Source organism: Vigna umbellata, chromosome 8 (genome assembly GCF_029865625.1).
Source record: "Vigna umbellata cultivar VRB3 chromosome 8, Vumbellata_1.0, whole genome shotgun sequence".
Classification (NCBI taxonomy): domain Eukaryota; kingdom Viridiplantae; phylum Streptophyta; class Magnoliopsida; order Fabales; family Fabaceae; genus Vigna; species Vigna umbellata.
The window spans coordinates 26,783,550-26,808,093 of NC_142172.1; the positions used below are offsets into that span (position 1 = coordinate 26,783,550).

General features: G+C 37.5%; 3 protein-coding genes across 4 annotated transcripts; 1 reads left to right on the plus strand and 2 right to left on the minus strand.

Moving 5' to 3' along the window:
- Nucleotides 1-3,362: 3,362 nt before the first annotated feature.
- Nucleotides 3,363-11,763, minus strand: FZL (FZO-like protein). Its single transcript, XM_047296341.2, has 11 exons — nucleotides 11,182-11,763; nucleotides 9,938-10,470; nucleotides 9,755-9,823; nucleotides 9,023-9,217; nucleotides 8,751-8,882; nucleotides 8,563-8,649; nucleotides 8,026-8,466; nucleotides 7,764-7,928; nucleotides 7,271-7,501; nucleotides 4,285-4,400; nucleotides 3,363-3,781 (listed from the first exon to the last, which is right to left on the minus strand). Exons 1-11 carry the CDS (start codon nucleotides 11,672-11,674, stop codon nucleotides 3,499-3,501), a joined length of 2,745 nt encoding a protein of 914 aa, XP_047152297.1. The 5' UTR covers nucleotides 11,675-11,763; the 3' UTR covers nucleotides 3,363-3,498.
- Nucleotides 11,764-12,264: 501 nt separating this feature from the next.
- Nucleotides 12,265-14,289, plus strand: CSP41A (chloroplast stem-loop binding protein of 41 kDa). The gene is made up of 6 exons (XM_047296340.2): nucleotides 12,265-12,747; nucleotides 12,893-13,014; nucleotides 13,098-13,200; nucleotides 13,302-13,440; nucleotides 13,534-13,811; nucleotides 14,010-14,289. The coding sequence occupies exons 1-6, from the start codon at nucleotides 12,361-12,363 to the stop codon at nucleotides 14,190-14,192; spliced, it is 1,212 nt and encodes a 403-aa protein (XP_047152296.1). The 5' UTR covers nucleotides 12,265-12,360; the 3' UTR covers nucleotides 14,193-14,289.
- A 3,989-nt stretch (nucleotides 14,290-18,278) lies between these two features.
- On the minus strand, nucleotides 18,279-21,147 carry RANGAP1 (RAN GTPase activating protein 1). 2 transcript variants are annotated; one of them, XM_047296339.2, is made up of 3 exons: nucleotides 20,997-21,147; nucleotides 20,773-20,921; nucleotides 18,279-20,109 (listed from the first exon to the last, which is right to left on the minus strand). In XM_047296339.2, exon 3 carries the CDS (start codon nucleotides 20,096-20,098, stop codon nucleotides 18,500-18,502), a length of 1,599 nt encoding a protein of 532 aa, XP_047152295.1. In that variant the 5' UTR covers nucleotides 20,099-20,109; nucleotides 20,773-20,921; nucleotides 20,997-21,147; the 3' UTR covers nucleotides 18,279-18,499. The 2 variants fall into 2 exon arrangements, with proteins under 2 accessions (XP_047152295.1, XP_087954009.1); XM_088097883.1 differs by lacking the exon at nucleotides 20,773-20,921 and having other exon boundaries at nucleotides 20,997-21,140.
- Between the last annotated feature and the right edge of the window lie 3,397 nt (nucleotides 21,148-24,544).

Sequence of the window (24,544 nt, forward strand, 5' to 3'; positions counted from 1 at the left end):
TGTATTTTATATAATTTCGTTATACTGCTAGGTCAACATTTTGAACATGAATTTTGTTTGTCAACTTACTTTGTGCTTCTATATAAAATATATCTTTTGTTTTCATTTAATTTTGGTAGTATCTAAACATGAAGTCTAACCCCCAAATTCTGAAATTAATATCATGCATTAGGTTGCAATTTTCCATTGCAAATAGTTTTTTTTTAGTAATTATAGTTCAAGTAGGATATGGGGAATCAATTTCACTATAATCTCAATAGGGTGTTGCTTCTTCCACCACCATCCTATACTTCCTCCACCTTCCCACATTATTTTAAATACAATTATATCCTTAAATTAAAAAGATTTTTATTTTTTTTTATTTTAAATAATTTAAAATCCTAATTTTACTTCCCCAGCACCCATTCACGGAACTCTCTTCCCCTTTCCCCATTTCCGTTTCACTTCCCCACCTCCCGCACTTCTATTCCTTTTTCTTTCCAGTTTTTTTTTATTGAAAGCTTCCATTGTCGCCGTGGTGTGAAGGAGCGTTGCCGCCGTGGTGTGGAGGAACATCGAGGAGCGTCAAGAACATCAACCAGTATGAGGAAGTATACATCAACGGAGGTGACATCCTTCAATGGATGTCCCCTAATAAAACAAATCCTAAAATAAAAAACATAACCTTTAAACGGAGGTGACATCTTCAACGGATGTCAACATCCGTTTAAGGTAAAACGGATGTCGACATCCGTTTTTCCTTAAACGGATGTTGACATCCGTTGAAGGATATCACCTCCGTTTAAAGGTTACGCTTTTTATTTTAGGGTTTTATTTCAAGGTTTATTCGAATATGCACCTGAAAGAAGCACGACACGCACTGCACCACTCCACGCACTGCACCATGAGAGGGAGACTAATTGATAATTCTTTCCACCACCACCAACCTTTGCAACTTATAGTATCTCACAACGACGAAAGAAAGAGAGGAAAAAACATAATGTTAAAATGAAAGAAAAGTATTTTACTCATGTACAAGACTATAATAGGTTATTAGTGAAATAGGTTATGAATGAGTAAAATTAAAAAATAATAACCTTAAAAAAAAAATTTTACTGAGAAGCAAAATAGTAAAAGAGAGGTGAAGGAAGAAAGGTGTGGTGGTGGAGGGAACAACACCCTCTCAATAGTGGGTGTTGCTCCCTCCACCCCCACACATCTCTTCCTCCACCTCCCCTTTACTATTTTGCCCCTTCCTCCACCTTTCCTTTACTATTTTGCCCCTCAGTAAAATTTTATTTTTAAAATTGTTGTTTTTTAATTTTATTCATTTATAACATATTTCACTGATAACCTACGTAGTTCCTTGTATGAGTAAAATATTTTTCTACAAAGCTTGGTGATCGTGAAAAGAATTATCAAACAATCTTCTTCTTGTTCTCGGTGCAGTACGTGGTGCAGTGCGTTTATGGTGTAGTGTCCTTGTCGTGGTTCCTCTCCAGGTACGTAGTCATAATCCTTCCAATAATCCTAAACCCTAAATCCTTCCCATACTTCCAATAATCCTTTTAATATCCAAGCCTATAATCCTTGCATGAGCCGCAAAACGTAGTAAAATAAAAACGAAACGTAAAAGGAACACTGCCTATGGACGGATGACATCCTTCAACGGATGTCAACATCCGTTTAAGGCAAAAACGGATGTCGACATCCGTTTTGCCTTCAACGGATGTTGACATCCGTTGAAGGATGTCATCCGTCCAGAGACAGTGTTCCTTTTACGTTTCGTTTTTATTTTATTTGTTTATTTTATTTACAGTAATTTATATTTAAATTTATAATTTTAAATGTTATATATGGTTAGTTTTTAAACGTAATAATTTTGTTAAAATATGAATTTGTTAAAATATGAATTTGTTATAGGTGGAGAAGAAGCTTAACGGAAGAGAGAAAGGTAAACGAAAATGGAAGAGAGGAAGAGGTGCAGAGGGAAGTAAATCAGAAGTTTTAAATAAATTAAAATATTAAAATAATAAAAATAAAAAATTTTAACTTTTGAGGATATAATTGTCATTTTAGAAGGATATAATTGGCATTTTAGAAAATTGGGGAGGTGGAGGAAGAGACGTGTGGGGGTGGAGGGAGTAACACCCCTCAATAGTTTATACCAAAATTCATACCACTTGACTTAATGATTTTTATGTTGGGGTATTTTTTCTGCACCCTCCTATTTTTCTCCTTGCACCTCCGTAAAATTCTATATTCCCATTTTACCCTTCAATTGAATTATATTTAAAATCCTAATTTCAGCATTCAATTAAATCACAGTACCGCTATTTATCTCCTTCTTCCATCAGCACCAGAAGCTTTAACTGCGTCGACGTGCGTGTCTCTTCCACGTGCCACTCCCTGCGACTAAGGGCCTTTCCAATCATCACTATTTTCTCCATTATTATTGTTGGGGATGAATGGCATGAAGGAGATTGAAGAGAATTTTTGCAGATTCGTTTATCAGAAAAAAAAAATCCTATTTAAGAAATAAGCTCAAGTGGTGTATATATAAAAAATTGGGTGTATAAAAAAAACTTCTCCATTGGGAGTTTTCATGAAATGGGCAAATTTTCGTGGTAAAAACAGCTTTCGAAGGGTATTACGTGAAAGTATAAGTGTACAAAAAACAAAGGTATACATAACCAAATATTTAATTTACGATTTAAATAGTTTTTTCCTTTTTAAGACATGTCGTTTTGTAATCCATAAATTACCTTTTTATTTATAATATCAATTAATATATATTTTTTGTTTTTAATTTTTAAAAACATGTCATTTTTAACGATACATTTTTCCGTAAATGGTAATTCTATTTTCGATGTTATTCTTTCTTTTATTTCAAGTGACGCATTTATTGCCATGTAAATATAATAATCTTATAAATATATTGTTAAGGTAAAAAAAATACTCTATTTTTATTTTTCTAAAAAGGCATTAAACACTTAAAAATTAAATGAGTACCAATTTAGCCTTAAAACTATTTTTTAAAATTTATTTTAAACGTGTAAACAAATATGACTTGCTGAATGAGAAAAAGATCACACATAGCTTAGCAATAGTTCTTAGTTATGGTATGTTTTTATACATACACAAACTAGAACAAATTTGTCACTTCTTTATAAATTAAATTTAAAATGTTCCACACATCGAGCACTTGTTAATTTAATACTTCCATAATATCATGACATAATATTTGATGTTGTCATTATTTATAAAAGTTTGACAATGGCCACGTCAACTTCTTCTTAGTCATTTTGAAAATTTGGACAAAAGATTTAAAATCAAAATGGATGGAAAAATCTACGGATATGCTTAGAAAAAATAACAACAAATGGGAGAAGCGTCCTCCAAGTTGAGAACTTATCATTGACAATTTTAAAAAAATAATTACTCCAAAATTGGGAGGCTAAGATCCATGGTAAGGTAGAACTGTTAGAAGGGGCGCTAACTGAACAGGAGAGTTCAAAGTCAAGACACACGAAGATTTTGAATGTCAATTTGTAGTGTTCTAAGTTTTTTCTCAACATTTGATAATTCTTCTTGAATCTGTACTAAGTTGTTAAGTCTATTCTGCGCTTCATCGTGGTAAGGTTCGCTAAGGACTTTCACAAAGGTATTCAAACTTTCTATGGCTTCAGTTAAATCCTTTTTCATGGCTTCTTCAAGTTCATATGCCAAGTTATCTGCCTTTCTTTTCACCTTATCTATCACCCTCTGCCTCCGACCAGGGAAAGTTGATATAGCTAGATACCTGCAATAGAAGGCAATGTCAATCCAGACATTTATTAGCAGCTAGTGAGCAAAACCATCAAGCAACCAACTAGAATTATCTTTAACCACCTTATGAAGATTTTAAAAAGAAAATCACTGCATTGTCAAGTAAACAGAAATCTGTGACACAGCGAAAGAATATTTAAGTGTACTTCCAACACCAGCTCATTGTTATTGATATATATATATATATATATATATATATATATATATATATATATATATATATATATTACAAAAGAATGTAGTAAACTAACCAGTTTGTGAATTGTTATGCCTTAGCACAAAAGATACTGTTTTATGATCGATGATTTTGAAGCAGGTTAAAAGTCTGATTAGGGTATTCATGGATGTTCATATGCATGTTGCAGTAATGGATATTCTGATTAGGGTCTAAGATCACTGTCTCATCAATCACTATGCATGCACGTTTTTGAAATAAAATCAGTGCAATCAGAAAGGAACTCTAACTGAATATATTACCCGCCAGCTGAACAAATACCAAGAGCAAGAAGATCTTCCAAGGTTGTTTGCAGAACAGATGTCAGTAGCGAAGCAGATAAACCGGCCACACCCAGTTGACCAAAAGTTCCTATGATCTAAGTTAAAAGGAAAACACTTTTAGATCAAATTGGCTTAATAACATCAACGATAACCATAATAATGATAACATGATGCTAGAACTCAAATCTCAAAGAGAAAATACAGTAGTTACAACTCGGGAAGGTTCATAAATGATTCACATTAGTACATGGATTGCAGGATCAACACATACTAAAAGAGATATTTGCAGAGATCACAAAAATTATCACTAACTTATTATAACTACATGCCGTATCATAGAAACTATATATCACAAAAATTATCACTAAATTATCACTAACTTATTATAACTATCAACGCTCACGGTAATCAGAAGAACAATGAAAGAATGAGTTTCTGTATTGATATTGAGAACAAAGTATACTTATAGCGCTAATGGAGGCCTAATCCCCCTCTTAGCCCTAGCGGAGGCATAATCCCCCTCTTTTAGCCAAAGTCCAGATTTACAAAACAATACTCAAAAACTCCTCTCTAACAATGAATAGAACTTTATTTATATAAGATCTCCCATCCCGCCTTTCCTAACTGCTCTCTCATTTTCCCGTCTTTCTTAATTGCTCTCTCATTTCCTCTTCCTTCTATCCTCTTACCTTAGATCCTATCATTACACCCTGCTGCAAAACAACCTTGTCCTCAAGGTTGGAACAATGGTCTTATCATAGGAAGGGAACCCTCTGGCTACTACCTACAACTTCCTGTCTGAAGACTTGGGTGGTGGTCGAAATGAGAGACAAAACTTATGGGACCATTTTCGTGTATACATTATTTCCTTGAAGGCAAGGAGCTTCTTAATCTAACCTGAAAAATAACTTCTTCTACTGTTCGGCTCTCTTCCCACTATCTTTATACCGTTCAGCTCTCTTCCCACTATCTTTATATTGTTCAGCTCTCTTCCCCCTATCTTTACACCGTTCGGCTCTCTTCCCCCTATCTTTACACCGTTTGGCTCTCTTCCCCCTATCTTTATACCATTCGGCTCCTCCCCCTTGCCTTCAACCGTTTGGCTCGCGTTAACAACCCTTGGCAGAGTTGCTGCAAGATCTACAGTTGTGGACAACTCTGTCTACTTCAAGTCTAATTCTGTCTCAGCTCCTTCAATCTCCTCCTCTTCATCCTCCGTCAACCTAACCATTCGTAGACTCCTTTCTGGACAATAGTTGCTTGGACCGAACTGTCCCCTGAAACACCTTCCCTCCTCTCTCTGTTTTTGGAATTCTGAGTAAGGCAGTTTCCGGGTGTTCAGTACTAACCCCACATTCTCGGCGGCTCCCGATCGGCCTGGGTGATTTGCTTCGGACCGCTCGGCAACTCCCGATCGGCCTGGGCTATAGCGTATTGCCTCTGACCACTCGACAACCCTCAATTGGCCTAGGTTATAACGATTGGCCTCGGACAGTGTGACCTCTCCGCTCGTTTGTCCCCAAGACGACTGGTCTTCAGTCCCGCTCCCATTCCCCACATTTGCGCCTCCCTGGAACTCCTCAACATCCCTTGCGATCCACATCGCCACCATTAATTCATGCGGGTTATGCGGATCGGACTTGATTCCGGATGTCCTCTTGAAATCCCGCAAGAAAATATCCTAAGAGCTGCTCGTCCGCACCCTCCTCGTTCGACCCGCGAATATCTTGAACTATTGTACATACTCGTCCACTGTCCCTATCTGTTTCAATGCCGCCAAACGCTCAACAAAGGTTCCAAACCTTATCACCAGGGCTTCCTTCAAACCATCCCATGAACGATTCTTGGCTTTCTCCTTCCAGGCTCTGAACCAGTAGCCAGCGCTCCCCTCCATCCTGATATCAGTTAGGCGCACCTTTTCCTCCTCCGATACCCCTTGAAACTCGAAGAATTCCTCTGCCTGTGCGATCCAGCCAGTGGGATCCGCATCGTCAAATGTAGGTAGTTCAACACGCTTCCTCCAACTGCGTCGAACTTCTCCTCTATCTTCTTCCAATTCCTCCTCTAAGTTTTCCAATGGTTGTTGTTCGCGTCCTGCATTGACAGAATCACCACTTCCTTCAGAGCTCCTAGGCTGGTTCCTGGTGCGACGTTCTGAAGTTCGTTGAAACGCGAGAGTCATCGCTCGCACCTCCACCTTTGATTCCTCCACCGTCGACTCAATCGCCATCAATCGTCCCTCCATTCTTCTTCTTCAATAATGAAAGAATGAGTTTCTGTATTGATATTGAGAACAAAGTACATTGATAGCGCTAATGGAGGCCTAATCCCCCTCTTAGCCCTAGCGGAGGCATAATCCCCCTCTTCTGGCCAAAGTCCAAATTTACAAAATAATACTCAAAAACTCCTCTCTAACAATGAATAGAACTTTATTTATATAAGATCTCCCATCCTGCCTTTCTTAACTGCTTTCTCGTTTCCTCTTCCTTCTATCCTCTTACCTTAGATCCTATCAGAAAGACATCAGCAACATGACAAAATAATGTAGTTGTGATACTTATTTCTCAACTTTTGAACATGCCTGTGATCAGTCAAGTAGTTTTGAGGCTTTCACAACAACTGACTAGCACAGTAGCACTACATTGACGATAATTCTTTCTAAATAGCCAAGACATCCTTCAAACTCATTGTCATAAGTTGATTTAGCTCTTCCAACAAAATTGTATTTCACTCTACATTGACGATAACTCTTTCTGAATAGCCAAGGCCCACATTAATCATCGCCTTCAATTTAAGGCAGTCTGATGAATAAGTGCATTTGTTTCAAATCATATGAGCAAAACTAAAGCAAATGAAACAAGAGGACCAAAATTTAATTTATCTCAAACAAGGAAACCAAATTGCACTGAAAGGCATTACAGAAAAAACCAGTTATAAATTATTTTACAAAGAAGTCCAAGCTTACCATTTCCCGTACTTCTTGCTCAAATGCCTTTGAAACTGCACTGCTGCTGAAATTGGCAATCACCTGACTACCAGCTTGGTCCACTTTCTTTTGCAACTGGTTTGTCTCAAAATTCGTCTGATTACTTTCATGCCTCAAGGAGGGCCACCGCTTTTCAAAGGATTCCTTGTAGAGTCTCCCTTGTAGGGTATATTTGGAATATAACCAATCTTCATATTCTTGAAGTATTTTCTATGAATAAAAAAAACTATTTTAGCATAACAGACCAACCTAACTTCTACTCACAGCATCTATGTCATTTTATGTCTTGGTCCTATTGGGGTTATACCAATAAAAAATAGAAGAATAGTTGAATTGAACCAAACTATTCTAATAAGCAAGAGTAAAAATCACCAGAAAATTATTAGGATTAACTAGGTTTGATGTCAAACAACATGGTAAACAATGCAAAACCAAAACTATAATCCTAAACAGATTACATCCAGAAACTAACCTGGACAGCAGAGACAGCAGGGCCAATTATGTCATTCTGAATCTTTGAGGTAGTGGGCATTGCATTTTTTTCTCCTTTGAAAGCGTATGAAGCAATAATATCAAAATTTGCCAATTGCAGATTAGTTTCAGCAAGCTCTACGATGCGTGATTTTGTAGTTTCAATCTGATAATGAGTACCGAGGCATATTCAAGAACATACGCATCAAGAGATAATCAAATTGGCCTGAATTTAAAAAATTTATAAACATCTTATAGCATACCAAAGACACAGCTTGTCTCCTCCAAAAGAGGCTCTCAGTTTCCATATTCAAAGCAAAATCATTTACACTATTAACAATGTCTTTCACTGCAGCCAAATCCTGCTTGGCATATCGATAGTCTTGTGTCACAAGAGTTTCACATGCAGATATTAGTCTATCTGCAATTGAAACAGGTGTTTCAAGTTTGAGCCTCATTCTGTCCATTCCTGGGATTGTTGACCCATCTAGAAAGCTATACAAGAAGTTTTCAAGTTCAAAGAAGCTGTTGGCACCATAATGAGAATCAGAGGTTGACAGTTCTTCATTTAGCTTTCCAACATTGGAGGTAGCTATAAGTTTTGATTCAAGAGCTGACCGAGCAGATACAGGATACAATATGACATTTTCAGTGTTCAGCAATCTCTGTATGTTGTCCTTAATGAACGACATTGCTTCCTCAAGCTGCATTGAATTTTACAAACAACTTCACCACAAAAGAACTCGTTGATATAATATCAGTATGCCAATAACTAAAAAGAATAAAAACACAACACATACCTCTTGATTATTCTGATATATGTCAGCTTTATTCAAGACAAAGACCGCTTTCTTCTTCCACTGCTGAGAATATCGAAGAAAAGCAATCTGAAAACAAGACAAAAGACCACACATGATGATCCTGCCTGACCAATGATAATAAACACAAAAGTAAGAAAGTATGCCCCATCCACAATGACTGACCATACCTCACTTCCAGTTAAAGGGCGATCAGCAGAAATGACAAAAAGAAGTAAATCTGCACGGGGTACAAATTCCTCAGTAAGACGCTGCTGTCTCTGAAGAATCACATTAGTTCCAGGTGTATCAACAATGGTCATCTGTTATCAAACAAAACAACAGCTGAGCGCATTCCAAATTTCTAATTGCAAGCAGACAATAGTAGTTAGAGGGGATAGTATAAAATATCTAAGTCTTGAAACACACAAAGGACAGGAACAACCATAATAAATTGACTTACTTCTTTAAGAATTGGAGCAGGAAGGTAACAAATATATTGACCATCTGGGTGTCTTTCACACCTTTGTTGTTCGATATCTAAGTCATTATATCGTAAAAATGTGATCTCATTAGTTGTTGGAACAACTCCCTCTTTGAGATATCTTTCTCCAAGAAGTGCATTAATCACGGTGGATTTACCAGAGTTGAATTCCCCCTGGTAATATCAAGATTTTAAGAAAAGAAAGACAAAAGGTGAGATGTCAAGTTTGAAGCCTATACAAAAAGTTTATATAGAAAGCAGCTGATTTTGGCATTTCATTCAACTAATTCTTTTGAGTTATAATTGAAATATTAGAATAAACTGCAAAGGGGAACTGGATAAATTGTAAGAACCAACCAAACATATATCATTGTTCCAAGTAGAATATAGAATAATAAGAACAGAGAACACGACCACAAAATATATGAAAAAAGACTCCCCGGAAGACAATAATGTCTATGAAGTTTGTAAAGCTAGAAGAGACAACTACTACCCATAAAGCATGGATAAACAGTTTCGGAAATGTTTACGTAAGAAGGTTATCTGACGTTAAGGTGAATTAAAAGTAGAAAATTCTCACAACAAATAGCACTTATTAGTTAAGTAGTTTCTATCTAGATGTATTAAGAGAAGATTTCTTTTTGAAATTTAGAGCTAATACCAATGTATATTCCAGGAACCAGAATTTGTTGAGATTCAGCACACAATTACCACTATAACCAGTAAGAACGGCTCATCAATTTGAGAAACCGCATCATTGAGAAGTGAAACCTCCTCCATCTGTCATTTGAAAACGACCACAATTCAACAAAAAGTAAACAATATACTGGTCAAAACACTGAATAATGAAAAAAGAATTACTTCAAATACCAAATTTTTTAATTAAAAGATCACCAGAGGTGCAGCCTTCTTGATAACTTCAACAGCTTCATTCAACACCAATTTCTCTGTTTCTATTAACTGTTTCTCCCTATCCTCCAGCTTAACAAACCCAGCCACAATCTCCGTCCCACTCTGAAAACCATTATCATTCAATTCAATCTCACTCACATTCCCGCCATCAGTACTTGCATACACAGTACCAAAAATTTTGTGCAGGAACTCATCACCATACTGACCAAAATTTGCCAAACTTGTAACAAAACCGCTAGCACCAAGGGCAAGCAAACCTGAGATGTCAGCATAAGACAAATTATCTTTTCCACATGAGACAAAAATAGGTATCTTCACACTCTCACGCACAGAACCAACTTCCCGACCAACAAGCTGCAGGTCACCACCGCCATATATAAGAAAATCGGCACCTTCTGATTTAGACGCATTCATTGCAGCATCCACAGTGTGGACAATCCTAGCAACCAATGGAAGAACCACCAATTCAGATTTTGAATCCAGCATCGTACTCCTGGCAACAACAGTGGGAAGACCTGCACAAAATTATATTCAAAGATATTTCAAATTAAATCAAGCAAAGCTGCCAGCCAAAATACCTAAGAGACAGAAAGAGAATTTATTATGGGTTCAACACCACCACGATCCATGGTCCTGATCAATTTCTAGTGGCATCTATCGAGTTTTATTCATTCCATCTTCGCAAATTGAAAAACCCAGGTAACATGTGGAACGTGAGATAGGCATAGGCATGAGTGGAGTTTAGGAAATATTGACCCAAACTTACCAGAGCTATTCAGGTCAGGTCAGGCTATTTTGTTTATCAATGAAAAATAAAACACATAGAGAAAATAGAAAATATTGAAAGAAAAAGGAAAAAAACAAGACACCATAATAAAATGAAAGAAAATTAATGAATAATTAAAAAATCAGAAATACAGTTACACAATCATAATATTGCACAACATAATAAAAAGTATAAAACGGTACGAATTTGAATTGGTTGGAGTCAATTTGTGTTCCATGTGCCCAGATCCACTACTCAAGCCTATATAATTGGGTCTGTAGTTTTAAAACCTGAACTAAACCGATGCTGTAAAAATCTTCTAAAAATTAATTTATTCAGCTTGTGAAGAATCTAATCTCAATTTTTCTTTCTATTTTTCTAAATACAAGTCCTGACTGGAGATGATCCTCCAAACAGACGATGTACACTAATTTCCGGATTAAGTAGAGTTAAAAACAACCTTGGTCAGAGAGCAAAACTCCACTAGCGGCAGCGGCAGCAGCAATATCGACGCGCTCGGCGACTAGCAAATACGCGCGATCTAGAAGCAGCGATTTCAAGGAGCATGCAGCTTCGTAGAGCTTGCCACCGCTAGGTTCACTGCTTGAAAGAAGGACAATTCCAACCCACTTGGAGACGGCTTTGTCGATTAAAGCGAAGGCGTGGTTGTCGGCGGCAAGGACTTCGTCGGAGTCCAATTGAAGGACGAGAGTGGGGACCTTGAGCTCGGGGCGCTTGTAGCCGCCGGGAAACAGGGTCCGGGGTTGCGAAGGGTCGCTAGGGCTGAAGAGTTGGTTGTTGGATTGGGAGGAGGAGTCATTGGAGAGAGAATTGACTGGAGAAGCACGTGAGAAGCGAAGAGGGAGAGAGTAAGGACGAGAGAAGAAGGTGTGGCGTGGAATGATTGCGGCGACAAGCGAAGAAGATGGGGCTGTGACCGAACAGGGTACCATCGCATGAAGCGGTTTTCGGAATTCAACCACGAGAAGGGAGATTGCGCTATCGCACAACACTGTCCTTCCGTCACTCAAATCTCATTAGTTTATCCTCTCTTTATCAATAACCACTATCTACATCACCCTCATTTCTTTATTCACCTCCATTATTTTATTAAATAACTTTTATCAAAAAAACTATTAAAATAAAAAATAACAGTATTATTTGTCAAAAAATAATTCAAATGTTGTTTAGAACATAAAATAATGTCCAACTCAAACACGCATGAATTTATATAGTGTTTGGTTTGCTTTACATTTTACTATCTCTCAGTTATTCGATCATTAAAATATATTACTAACATGCAATTTAAATGGATAATATAATGTAAATAAATTTCAGCCGCAAAATCAAACACTTCTCTCTCTATCCATAGAATTTATAGCGGATCCCAACATGCAGAGTTTATAACTAACATGGATTTTAATTTAGGTTCATTTTACAAAAGATTAAAAAAAACATCATAATTTTTTAATTTAATTTACGTTTTGATGAGAAATTTTACAAAGGTGGTGAACATTAAATTCTTGTAGTGTTTATATCCACATATGTTGGTAGAGAGAAATGAGGATGGTGGTTGTGAGTTAGCTTTATCTGAAACTGCTGGTTCTCACTGTCTGAAAGTCAGAAAGGTTAACGAGCAATGGCCACCACTGCTTCTTCCTCATCCACTGTGCTCTTCTCTGCATCCTCTTCCAACCTCCTTCCAGTTTCACACCCTTCTACTTCGCGCCTTTCCTTCTCCTCCTCCCTTTCCTCCTCCTCCTCCTCTCTATCAATTTCTCCTACCTTTTTATCACACACTTCTTCAACTTCTAGACACTTTGTTAACCACTCTGCCTTCACCGTCAGTGCCAGTTCTGTTGAGAAGAAGAAGGTGCTCATCGTGAATACCAACAGTGGCGGACATGCCATTATTGGCTTTTACTTTGCAAAGGAGCTTCTTGGTGCTGGCCACTCGGTCACCGTGCTCACTGTTGGTGAAGAAGGCTCAGACAAGATGAAAAAAACTCCTTTTAACAGATTCTCAGTTAGTGATCGATCCTTAATTTTAATAAAACTCTCTTGTCTTAGACTTATTCATGTTCTAAGGATTTAGCTACTTGCATTGAATGAATGTTGCGAATTCCAATCACTGAGTCAAGATTTAATTGTATGATTTGAGAAACAATCAGGAAATTGTGAGTGCCGGAGGGCGCACGGTATGGGGAAATCCTTCTGAAGTCGGAAGTGTTGTAGGAGGGGAAGTGTTTGATGTGGTCTTGGACAACAATGGCAAGGATCTTGAGACCGTGAGGTTTGTTGTGTTAATTATTGTTCTCACATATCTGCAATGGTTGACTTTTAGGCATCATAAATATCATCCATGTTCACTTTTAGGCCGGTGATTGATTGGGCTAAGAGTTCAGGTGTCAAGCAATTCTTGTTCATCAGTAGTGCTGGGATCTACAAACCGGCAGATGAACCTCCACATGTTGAAGGGGTATGTTGAATATTCTTATATTCGTCATCATCATCAGTATTTGTAAAACCATTATGGCAATGCAATTGCATAAAATTGAAGTAGCATGCACTGTGGAGTAGGATGTTGTTAAAGCTGATGCTGGTCACGTTGTTGTGGAGAAATACCTTGAAGAAACTTTTGGAAGTTGGGCAGCGTTCCGGCCACAGTACATTATTGGGTCTGGCAACAACAAAGACTGTGAGGAGTGGTTTTTTGACAGTAAGAACACATTTCTTAAAATCTGCTATGTTTCAACAACTACTCTTCTCTTTGTAAAAAGAAAAAAAAAAATATGCACTGTCATAATTGCAGGGATTGTTCGGGACAGACCTGTGCCAATTCCTGGCTCGGGGTTGCAACTGAGTAACATATCTCATGCTAGGGACTTATCCTCGATGCTTACTCTTGCTGTTGAAAAGCCAGAGGCTGCAAAGGGTAGCATTTTCAACTGCGTCAGTGACCGTGCGGTGACTCTGGACGGAATCGCCAAACTCTGTGCTCAAGCTGCAGGACGCCCTGCTAACATTGTTCATTATGATCCAAAAGCCGTAGGAGTTGACGCAAAGAAAGCCTTCCCTTTCCGCACCTACGTAGCTTCTGATACCTTATCTTCTGATATACTTTAAACCTGATCATAATGCATGGAAACACCCTATTTATTGCTAACAAAAATACCTATTTAGAATGCCTGTTTAACAGCATAAATACATAGCTATGAATTCTTGCAACAAAGACCTATTTAGAATGCTCTTTCAACCATTTAAAGATCCTGTTTGTGTATTATGCAGCACTTCTATGCAGAACCCAGAGCAGCCAAAAGTAAATTGGGATGGGAATCAACTACGAACCTCCCAGAAGACCTAAAAGAACGGTTTCAGGAGTACGTACAGATTGGGAGAGATAAGAAGTCAATCAAGTTCGAGGTAGATGATAAGATTTTAGAGGCATTGAAAGTTCCTGTGTCTGTGTGATCAATTCATATCCAACATGTACGAAACATATATCAAAAGATTGTAGTAAGATCTTTTGTCCCTCAATTTCAATCATGAGTTATATTTGTTTTGGGTATATGGAATGGAGTATTCTCTTCCGCGGCTGGTCTTTAATTGATAGTATGCAAATCCAAGTCGCTAATTACAATTCAAAAATGGCTAATCATGAGATTAATTTTCTATCGTTCGGTTTTTATAATGTTACAATAGTCCGGTCTGATTTCACTTAACAAAATGTTGACCACTAGGTTTGATTTATCTAATAAAGAGTTGAGCGTCCGACTAATAGTTAACTGAATATTGTACATAAACTCCCAAACCTCATACAAGTTGTAAAGGAGTTCGTAATTTGGTTGAACCATTTTTTCTTTCTTCTTAGCCTATATTATTATTATTATTATCATCATATTAATGACTCCATTATTAATTATAAAATATTAATAATATTATTTATTATTGTACATTTTTATAATATTTAATAGGATTCTATAATTTGTGAATTATTCAATTTTATATACAATAACGTAATTTTATAATAATTCTAATAAAAAAACTTAATTATTGTTATAATGTTAAAAAACGTTGTAATGAGAATATATAAATTTTTATTTAATAAAACATAATTTAAATTCATTCTTACAAATCTTTTATAATTTTACTTTCATTGTTTCAAGTTTAACTCTCTTTTTAATTTTAAATAATAACTTCAATTTCATTTTAACATAATTTTCACTGTTTATATTTAAATTCATATTACATTTGTAACATCCCAAAAATACAGCCATGAACCATATAATCGAATAATTACATTTAATAATATATCAGATCAGTTTTATATACGGTCTCGGCCGAACAGCCTTGTAGAAAGAGTTACTATATATATAAACAATACATAAGTACGAGTCTGACCGAACGGTTTACAAAAGCCAAATATCGAACGGTCATACATACAAAGATGAGAAAGAGGTGAAAGACTGCCTCATTACAAAAACTACTCTACTGACCGAACGTCCTATGGTTCGGTCTTAACTTCAACTTCTACCAAATTTTCTTCTTCCAGCGTATCTTCCAGCAGCGCGTCTCCTTCTGCTCACATCCACACGGATGATTATTGCAACGACAAGACGGACGTACAAAACAAGACACAACAGAGAATACAGGGTAAGCTTATGTAATTTAATTCATGCATAACATACCTTTCACAAAAATCAAACAAACAAGATAATTCATAGTTCGTTCATACAAAGCCTAAAATACTAGACTGACCGTCCGGACTGTATGAAATCGGTGTAGCTATAGGCGTTCGTGCACCCGGGTGATGTAGTAACTAGGATGCCCTCAACAGCTGCCACCCGAGGTTAGCCCTATCTGTCCAAAGTACCCCTAAGGACTAGGACCTCCTGCCGTTCTCACACATGACCTACCCTCCTCTACGTGAAGACGAGTACCCACGGAACATCAGGATGAACAGCCAGCTTAGCATGCCCATAGTCATACTTTACCAATTTCAATATTCAAGCATGAGTCGTTCCTCCCCGGAACGCTCGTCCAAAAACCACAACCTTTCCATATCTCATTTTCTTCATCTTTCTTTAATAATCATCTTACTTAACCAATTCACACAAAAACCCGTTCGGAGACAATTTACCGAACGTTCAACCCTGACTCAGAACGAGACTGAACAATTTGGAGCGAGACTGAGAGGCCTCCAATTTCAGAATGAATTTAGACCAAGAGGTTTACTATCGGTTTAAGAAAGAAACGAAGTACAATCTAATATCCCTACCAATGAATAGAACGAACGTAACTTGCAAAATGAGTCAATTAGATGAATTGACTCTTAAGAACTTTAACCAAGCATCTAAAAAGAAAAACCATACTCAACACTAAGCTCCAGGCCGAAGCCAATAGACACAGACACTCCAAGAGATTCAAAGAGTAATACGTAGAGGAATTCCCATGAATAAACCGAGCGTTTATGAGGACTTAGATTATTTAGATTTAGTATTAAGAAATACGAATGTCAGTTAAAGACTGAACACTATAGGGAGCGAACGTTAGTGGTTTGAACGAACGCTAGTATTAGAAAATTTTATTTAAGGAGATAGAACGAGTGCCTGGTGTAAGACCAAACACTAGCTTAGGACGAACACTTGGTATAAGATTAGGAGCTACTAATCTTATAGAAAAGAGGTTTGATAATTATGCTAAGTTACTATGGAAGTAATATTTAAGAATAGCCAAGATATACAATCTTATATATGTGTGTGTATATATATATATATATATATATATGTATATATATGTATATATATATGTATATATATGTATATATATATGTATATATATGTATATATATATGTATATATATGTATATATATATATATATGTATATGTATATATATATGTATGTATATATATATATATATATATATATGTACATACTTAAGCTTATAACAGGGTATCAAGACAGCACTATGCTTGGCCGAACGCTCAAGCACAGTATTTCAAAGTATAGACACTCGACCTCAGCTAGGATTCTTTCCAAATGAAAGAATCCACTACTAACCAAATTCATTAGAAAACCGAACGGTCAAAGACCGTTCAGTAATGTACGTACACTATCTTAGGGGAATTTCATATTCAGAATTCATATATAATCAAAATCATTTCTTAACGTGTAACTCCATAACTTTACACATTCATGGCATAATCAATTTTTCATACTTCATATAGTTCAAACATCTCAATCATCATACAATATATTCATTCAGTCAATCCAACGAACGCGCATGCATTACATAATCATACAAATTAAATTAAATAAGCTTCCCTTACCTCTAGTGTGAACGAGCGTACAAGATACAGGATGCGGTTTGTCTGACTAAAATTCTTCTACCCTCGACGTTCAATCAACTCTTCAAACCAAAACAAACGACAAACAAACTAACTCAGAAAGATACTATGAACTCATGCAACCAGGAGTTGGTTTGCATGTGCCAGGGAACGAACGACTTAAGGAGAAAAAGACTTACCAGATCAGAACTCGAAACTGTTCCGTTCATAATGAAGCTTAGGACGCCGGGAGTGCTCCTACGGTGCCTGAACGGAGATCGGAGTAAAGAATTGGTGAGTTTTGGTAGAGAGAAGGAAGAACTTTTAGAGAGAAGGAGGAGAAATGGAGAAGTTCAGAGTTTGGGAAGAAGGGTCCATGCAGAAGAGAGTGGGACGGAAGTTTCAGAAAATCATTTTCTTCCCACGTCAAAACGAGCGTCCGCTCTTCTACTGACACTTGCATCCCACTATCTGATTTCTGATCCTCGTTGCTTGACATCTGACGTCTGTTCAGAGAGGTTTTTGATGCGTTTTAATGATTCTGACAGGAGAATTTTGGGTACGTTTAACGAGGTCCGACAACATTTTACATCAAAGATAAAATAATAATAATTTAATATAATCAATAATAATATTTGTTTACTCTATCATATATTTTTAATCTATCATATTCATTTTATCATTCATGAGCAAACTTTCCTTACAAATCATTCTATCCTTTTCTAATTAATCTCATATTCACCCTTTCTTTTTTCTTTTTTTCTCAAATTCATCTTCAAATCCTATCACAACCGTCAATATTTTAGTTTTATAAGTACGAACATTAATATTGCAACTTTCTGCCGTGATGACTTTCATACAGTAACTTGAGTGACATTTCCTTAAAGAGTGTGCAAATAATCATTTCGATTCCAACTTGCACTTGATCTTGCAAGTAGCAACCCATCATTCAAAAGTGATGATTTGATTAGAAAGCGTATAAATTTCAAAAAGAAAAAGTGAACATAACATTGCTAAGAAATCATGGATATATGCCCGCCAGTACATTTCCAACTAAAGCACCGAGACTGTAACTGCATTCAGGTTAATGGCGGAACTTTATGCTAATAACTTTAGATACAGTGCTTGCAATTGGATGTTGTTTATAGCACACGAGACACGACCAGCAAAGAGGCTATTCAAATAATGTGTATACCAGCAATTGCTAAAATAATTTGCAAGCACAGCAGAGCCAAAAAATTTCTGCAGCTATTCCCATTTCTTGTTTTGCCAGATATATTAAGAGTATATATATCGGTAAACTTCTAAAAGTCGAGTCATGGAATAGAATATCTAAAATACAAAGATTACAGCTAGCTATTGTGCCTGAAACAAGTACGTCTGTAGAAAATATTAATTGGCCTACAAATTAATCTCAAGTAAAATCCGAATGTTTGCTCCTATAAATCTTTCTAAATTCCAAGGCCCTTCAATTTTGATTCCAATTCATCATGTTCGCCATCTTCTTCAGCCTTCTCATCACTGTCTTCTCCTTCAGGATCATTCTCATCCAAAGGACCCAGCATATCAGGTGAGTTTTTAAATATATTTTTCAACTCAACAATCCCTTCATCAGAAATGAAATTAGCATTAATGTTCAACAACTTAAAACCTTGTTTCCCCACAACAGCTTCAGCCACCAGCTTAGCACCTGACCATGTGATCGAGTTTGTGCTCAAATCAACTTCAATTAATTGGCGCCCTACTTCCAGTGCCTTGCTGATCAAAGCTACACCTTCATCCTTCAGTTCATTCTCAGATAAATTAATCTTAGTGAGGAATTGTTTTGATGATATACAGGCAGCCACAGAGGCAGCACCTTTTGCAGTAATGTCATTCCCAGCCAAATCCAAAATTTCCAGTGATGGTGCAGATTCCTTGAGGGCGTTAGCGATGGATTCTGCACCATCATCCTCCAAGTTCAAATAACTCAGGTATATCTCTGTAAGATCAGTATATGCAGGTATAACTTTACTTAGAGCAACCCCAGCCTCTGTCCCAAATATATTGTCTCGCAAGTCAAGCTTCCTCAAATGCTTACAAACCCCAAGTGCTTCAGCAAGGGCAACTCCACCATCAGAGCCTACTCTGGTAGATGAGCACCGAAAATCTTCCAAAGCTGGGGAATGTTTCACTATTTCACCAATAGCAATTGCACCTTCATCCCCAGTCATATTATTATGGAAATGAAGAACCCTGAGCTTCTCAGTTGAAGGAAGAAATTCAGAAACTGCTTTTGCAGCTTCTTCTGATATACCATCATTCATCAAATAAAGCTCCTCTAAATTAATTTGCGATTTGAGGAGAGACCGAAAAGCTCTGACCCCCTTCTCACCCATGGCATTATTTGACAGGTTCAGATACCTCAAAGCACAGCCTTCCAGTGCAGAAGAAAATATAGACATCACTTCAAGAGCTTCTGCTTCGCTTCTTCCAGCAATAAAATCTGAAAGGTCTACCTCTTTCAATTGATCCTTGATTGATATTAGGATGGGTTCAGCAATACGGGCAGCATCCAAGCCAAAACTTCTATTGCTAAAAATTAACTTGGTATAAGAGTTTGGTCCCCTCAACGGTTCCAAAAGTTCTGCTGCTTCCTTTCCCTCAATAAAGGCTCTACGACCGCCAGATATGTCAAAAACAGTTTCAGCAGTCGCACCAGCCTTGCCAGATGTTAATTCTCCGTCCTCCTTCACTCTTGGCCCTCTTTTCAAAACTTCCAACATAAGCTTACTTGACTCCTTTGCATAAATTTGAACAGCAGAACTCCCATCACCATCAGGCTCCTTCTCAAAATGTTGGGTTGCAGTGGCAAAAGCGTCATCCTCAATCTGCTTGGCATCCTCCTCAGCCTCTTCTTTGCTAAGAAGTCCGTACTTCCTAGAGAAAATTGAAGGAGTTGTCAGGTTCTTGGTCATCCGCTCTACAAGCATAAGCCTAGTACTCTGGCTAGGTGGCCATAATTTGATCGCGAGGGGACGATGTTGGTGTGTCTGCGCAGAAGAATCCATAGCAAGACAACCTGGGAACATGCGTGACAGCAAATTTTAAGTGTTTCTATCAAAAACCAAATATTTCATTGCAACCATAAAAATAAAGAGAAGACAAAAACTGCTCACGGAAAATCCTGAATTTAAAACACTAATAATAATAATAATATCAATAAAAAATACTACCCTGTAAAATTTAAATCAAACAATCATAATATGAATAGTGTAACATCTGTTGCAAAATTCAGTTATTGTCACAAAAAGTTAAAAAAAAAAAACCTAAATGCTGGTAAGTATTTGCTAAAGTCAACGACTAGGTATAAAATAAAATAAAATAAAAAACGACCTTGCGCATAAAACAAAAGGGACATAGCAGGGGCCTAAAAATGTATGGATCCAGTGTTTCAAAGATAAATGCTGTTTCGACATCTATAGTAAACATTCGAATATGCTAATTGGCAGCAAACGAAATTACGAAGATCGAGTTCGGGGAGAAATCCACGAATCAGGACATTTCGTTTCGTTTAGGGTTTAGAATGTACAAGTAACCAAGCACAGCAAAAACGGTATCAGGCCGGAACGAAAGTCAAAATAAAAATTGGGAAAAACCATAAAACCCGAGAAAAATATTACAACAAGCGCATCCAGAAGAAACAGTGCATAGAGATAAAGGAGGAAACGAAGGGAATGTGAACCTGGGGAGAAAGCAATCGCGAAGGGAAACAGAGAAACCCTAGAAAGAGTGTGGAGCAGAGAGCAGAGAGGGAGAGGTTTTGCGGATTTTGTCCGGAAATTTGATTTGACAGAAATTGGTGGATAGAGGCTTTAAAGGTGGTACTGGAATCTGGTGGAGCGGGGAAAAATAAAAATTAAATTAATGCAGCCTCAAAAAATTTCCATTAAAAAAATATACATATACCTGAAGCGGCATGTGAAAAACTGGAGGGAAATGATGGGAAATGAAAACCATAATCATTCCAACCCTACTTTTCTAAAATAGGCCAATTAAATTGAAAAACCCCAAGCGTGGATTTTCCGCTTCCTTTCTCCACTTTATTTCCTCCAATGACTATCCTACCCTCTGTTTATTTTCAGGCCATTTCTTTCCGCACTCTTTTTTTCATTCTCATAAAATATATTATCCATTTTATTTCATCAATAAAATATATTAAAGCCTATACTTTTTCATCTTCACAAAACTATGGTCTTTTTACATGTTTAGGTAAATTTAATGTAATCATTTCCAATTACATATATTTAACAATGACCAAATATAGAAGAGGTACAGTCCTGTGTTAAAAAGCGAATTCATTATCATGGACAATCAGTGAGTTCATAAATAAATTTATTTTAGATTTTGTAAAATAACCATGGACAATTAGTGAGTTCATAAATAAATTTATTTTAGATTTTGTAAAATAACCAAGTAGTTTAGAGTTTCTTTTTGACTTTTTATTTAGGTTTCGGATTATAGTGTAAGGTTTTAGACCTATAAAAGATGGGCCCAAAAGACACATGAATCTAGGGTAAAAATCCTAACTTGGAAGCAAACCTTCTAGAAGCTTATGGACCCTTGGCTAGAATGGTCTCGAAGTTATCATTTTTTGAGACACATGTTCTTGCCATGTGTTATGCTCTTAATGGAGAGGAATTTCCATAGGCAGTGACCATGTGTTATTCTAGGAATGGAGAGGATTCTCATATATTAATGGTCACATGTCCTCCTCCTAATGGAAATGATTTTTACCTTGGTCTCTAAGTTAGCCAAATTGAAGATTTAGGGTTTGCTTCTATAATTTAGAGATACCTTAAGCCTATAAATAGAGGTGTTTCCCCTTATGTAAATTCACATTTGATTGAGTATTGTTATGCTACAAAATTTGTGTCATACTACTCAACTTAGGTCACCAAGGCTAGATTACCCCATTTAGGTTTCCTCTAGTCACCCTTCCTTAAGAGTTGGCTCAACCTCTCTTGAGAGCATCCAAACAACACCATAGTCTCTCCTCTTGCTTGAGTAATATAGCTTGGAGGAGCAGTTATCATCTCACCCCATCAAATCCACCATATGTGGCTAATATTCCTACCACCATCAAGTTTCTGCAACTACCAATCCATTTGGAATTTGGAAGTCTTCATCTTGCTTGAGTCATATATATTGGAGAATCTTCTTCCATCAGTTACAAAAATAGACAAATTTAAAAACAAAGGTTAAATATGTTTTTAATCCCTAAACTATCAAGTGAATTTGTTTTTAGTCCCTCTTTAAAACTAAGCTACATTGTGGTCATTCTCCTTAAGGAAACCTTAATTTTTCGTCCTCCAAAACCAACGGCATTAAAAAGAAGCTGAGGTGGCTAACGGTGGAATGCCACATCATTTTTTTTTCTGACACTCAGTCAATCTTTCCCAACTTTTCTCCCTCCGTCTCCTTCCTTCCATCTTCCACTCCTTTCATCATCTTCACCAAATCCTCCAAACAAAGAAACCCATCACCGTCAAAATTCATCGTCGTGTCAATATCGAATTTCGTCCGGATTGGTTTTTTAGCTTTACCGTAGACTGTTCTCCTTTGTTTTATTATTTACCCTTTTTTATTTTTATTTTTATTTTTATTTTTATTTTATTATTTTCGTTTTTTTTTATTTTCTATTTATTTATTTATTTATTTTCTTATTAGTTTATTTGTGTCTTTAGTTTTTGTTTTTTTAGTTTTTACCTTTTTAGTTTATTAAAAAAAGAAAAGAAAAGAATTAAGAAAAGGGGGCGTTTTTGTCTTTAGAAAAAAAAAAGGGAAACAGTGTGTGTGCGGGAAGGGGGGCAGGAAATCGTTTCTGCAGAGTGCGCGGGTGTGGCAGAGACGTTTTGGGATGGCAGAGACGTTTTGGGATGTACGGGATCGGTACAAGGGGATTTTGATACGGGGCACAGAGAAAGGATCAAAAACACATGGAGAGAGAGCAGAGGGAGGGGATTATTATTCTGGTTTTGGAGAGAAAAGAAAAGAGAATTTTCACACACGGTCTCTCGGACCTTCACCATTGGCACCTGAAAAGAAGGAAGGGACATCATTCACAAGAAGGAGAAGGGGGAAGCCAGCCAGCCAAAGGAAAGGGAGAGACCCACTAGAGATACAAGGTTGGCAATAGCAAACGGATCTTCAAGAGGTAAGTGATGTCTTGCACTCCATGTTTTTTGTGAGTTGGTTGCTTGCCCTTCAACATATCTCTGTTATGTTGTAGCTATGTTTGCATATGATTCTTGTTGGATACATTCCTAGTGTTGTGGATATTTGTATATGTCCATTGTTACCGAATATCATCGTCATTCTTATACCACCTCACTTCATATCTTCATCTTACTCCTCTTTCATCTGGAACACATGGTGACCAAGGCCAAGGGGGGGCACTGGCTTCCCCGTCACTACAAAACTCACACCCTTCCGGCCACCTTTTCCTTCCACTACCAATTTTCACAGACCAGGGAACTAAGCTTTCAAGCCTCCCTTCATCTTCAACACCTCTGGCCATACTCCATTGTCTCCAACCCGTCATCCATGTTCACTCACTGTCACAGCCATCTTCAATAGCTCACGCCCACGGCTACTACCAACATCCTTCCACCATCTTCATCTCAATTAAATCTCCATTCCCGTCCTTCTTATCATACTTCTCACCTATTTCCCATGTATTCAAAACTGGCCAAATCAACATCCTGTTCAACTCCAACCACCAAGAATCCCAAAGAGCCAAACCAGATATTGGGACTAAGCCATCAAGCCTTCTCTCATCTCTAATCACCACCGAAGGAGTTGAATCTTTGAACGGGAAACACACGCACACAACATAAACCATAAAGCACACCACAACAGCAGATCAAAACTTCTAAAATCCCAAACATTTTTCGGCATAACCACCGGTAGTGGTAGGTCCGACCGTGGTGGCGGTGGCTCTGTCGAGGGCAGCGACGGCATGGCACAGGGATGCTAGAGTTCCTCCGTCGTGCGCGACGAGGAGAAGAGAGGGAGAGAGACCGGAAGCAACTCGCGGCGGCCGATTTTGGCTGGAGGCAGTCACGGTGGCCAGTTCAGAGTGTAGTGGCGGCGAACCTTCGGGGGGAAAAGAGACCTTGAGTCTCTAGAGAAGCTGAGTATGAGTGAATGAGAATGGGAAGGCAGAACCCCTAGGGGAATTCTAGGTTAGAAATTATCCCGGTGGGCCAAGCCCAGAAGTAAACCAACGAGCGCTCGTTATCCAAACGAACGAGCGCTCGACTGACCATTCAACCCTCTCACCAACGAGCGCTCGTTATCCAAACGAACGAGCGCTCGTTATCCAAACGAACGAGCGCTCGTTATCCAAACGAACGAGCGCTCGACTGACCATTCAACCCTCTCACCAACGAGCGCTCGAACGAGCGCTTGTTAACCTTAAGCCTTTCTCGACTGACCATTCAACCTTCTCACAA

Bases quoted from the DNA above. Each gene is read 5' to 3' on its own strand.
- FZL (XM_047296341.2), bottom strand. From the start codon at position 11,674: ATGGTACCCTGTTCGGTCACAGCCCCATCTTCTTCGCTTGTCGCCGCA. The intron at 7,929-8,025 runs GTATGCTATAAG...ACTCATTATCAG, and splicing joins GGAGACAAGCTGTGTCTTTG to ATTGAAACTACAAAATCACG. The intron at 7,502-7,763 runs GTTAGTTTCTGG...TTTTATTCATAG, and splicing joins CTGCTGTCTCTGCTGTCCAG to AAAATACTTCAAGAATATGA.
- CSP41A (XM_047296340.2), top strand. From the start codon at position 12,361: ATGGCCACCACTGCTTCTTCCTCATCCACTGTGCTCTTCTCTGCATCC. The intron at 13,201-13,301 runs GTATGTTGAATA...ACTGTGGAGTAG, and splicing joins AACCTCCACATGTTGAAGGG to GATGTTGTTAAAGCTGATGC. The intron at 13,441-13,533 runs GTAAGAACACAT...TCATAATTGCAG, and splicing joins TGAGGAGTGGTTTTTTGACA to GGATTGTTCGGGACAGACCT.
- RANGAP1 (XM_047296339.2), bottom strand. From the start codon at position 20,098: ATGGATTCTTCTGCGCAGACACACCAACATCGTCCCCTCGCGATCAAA.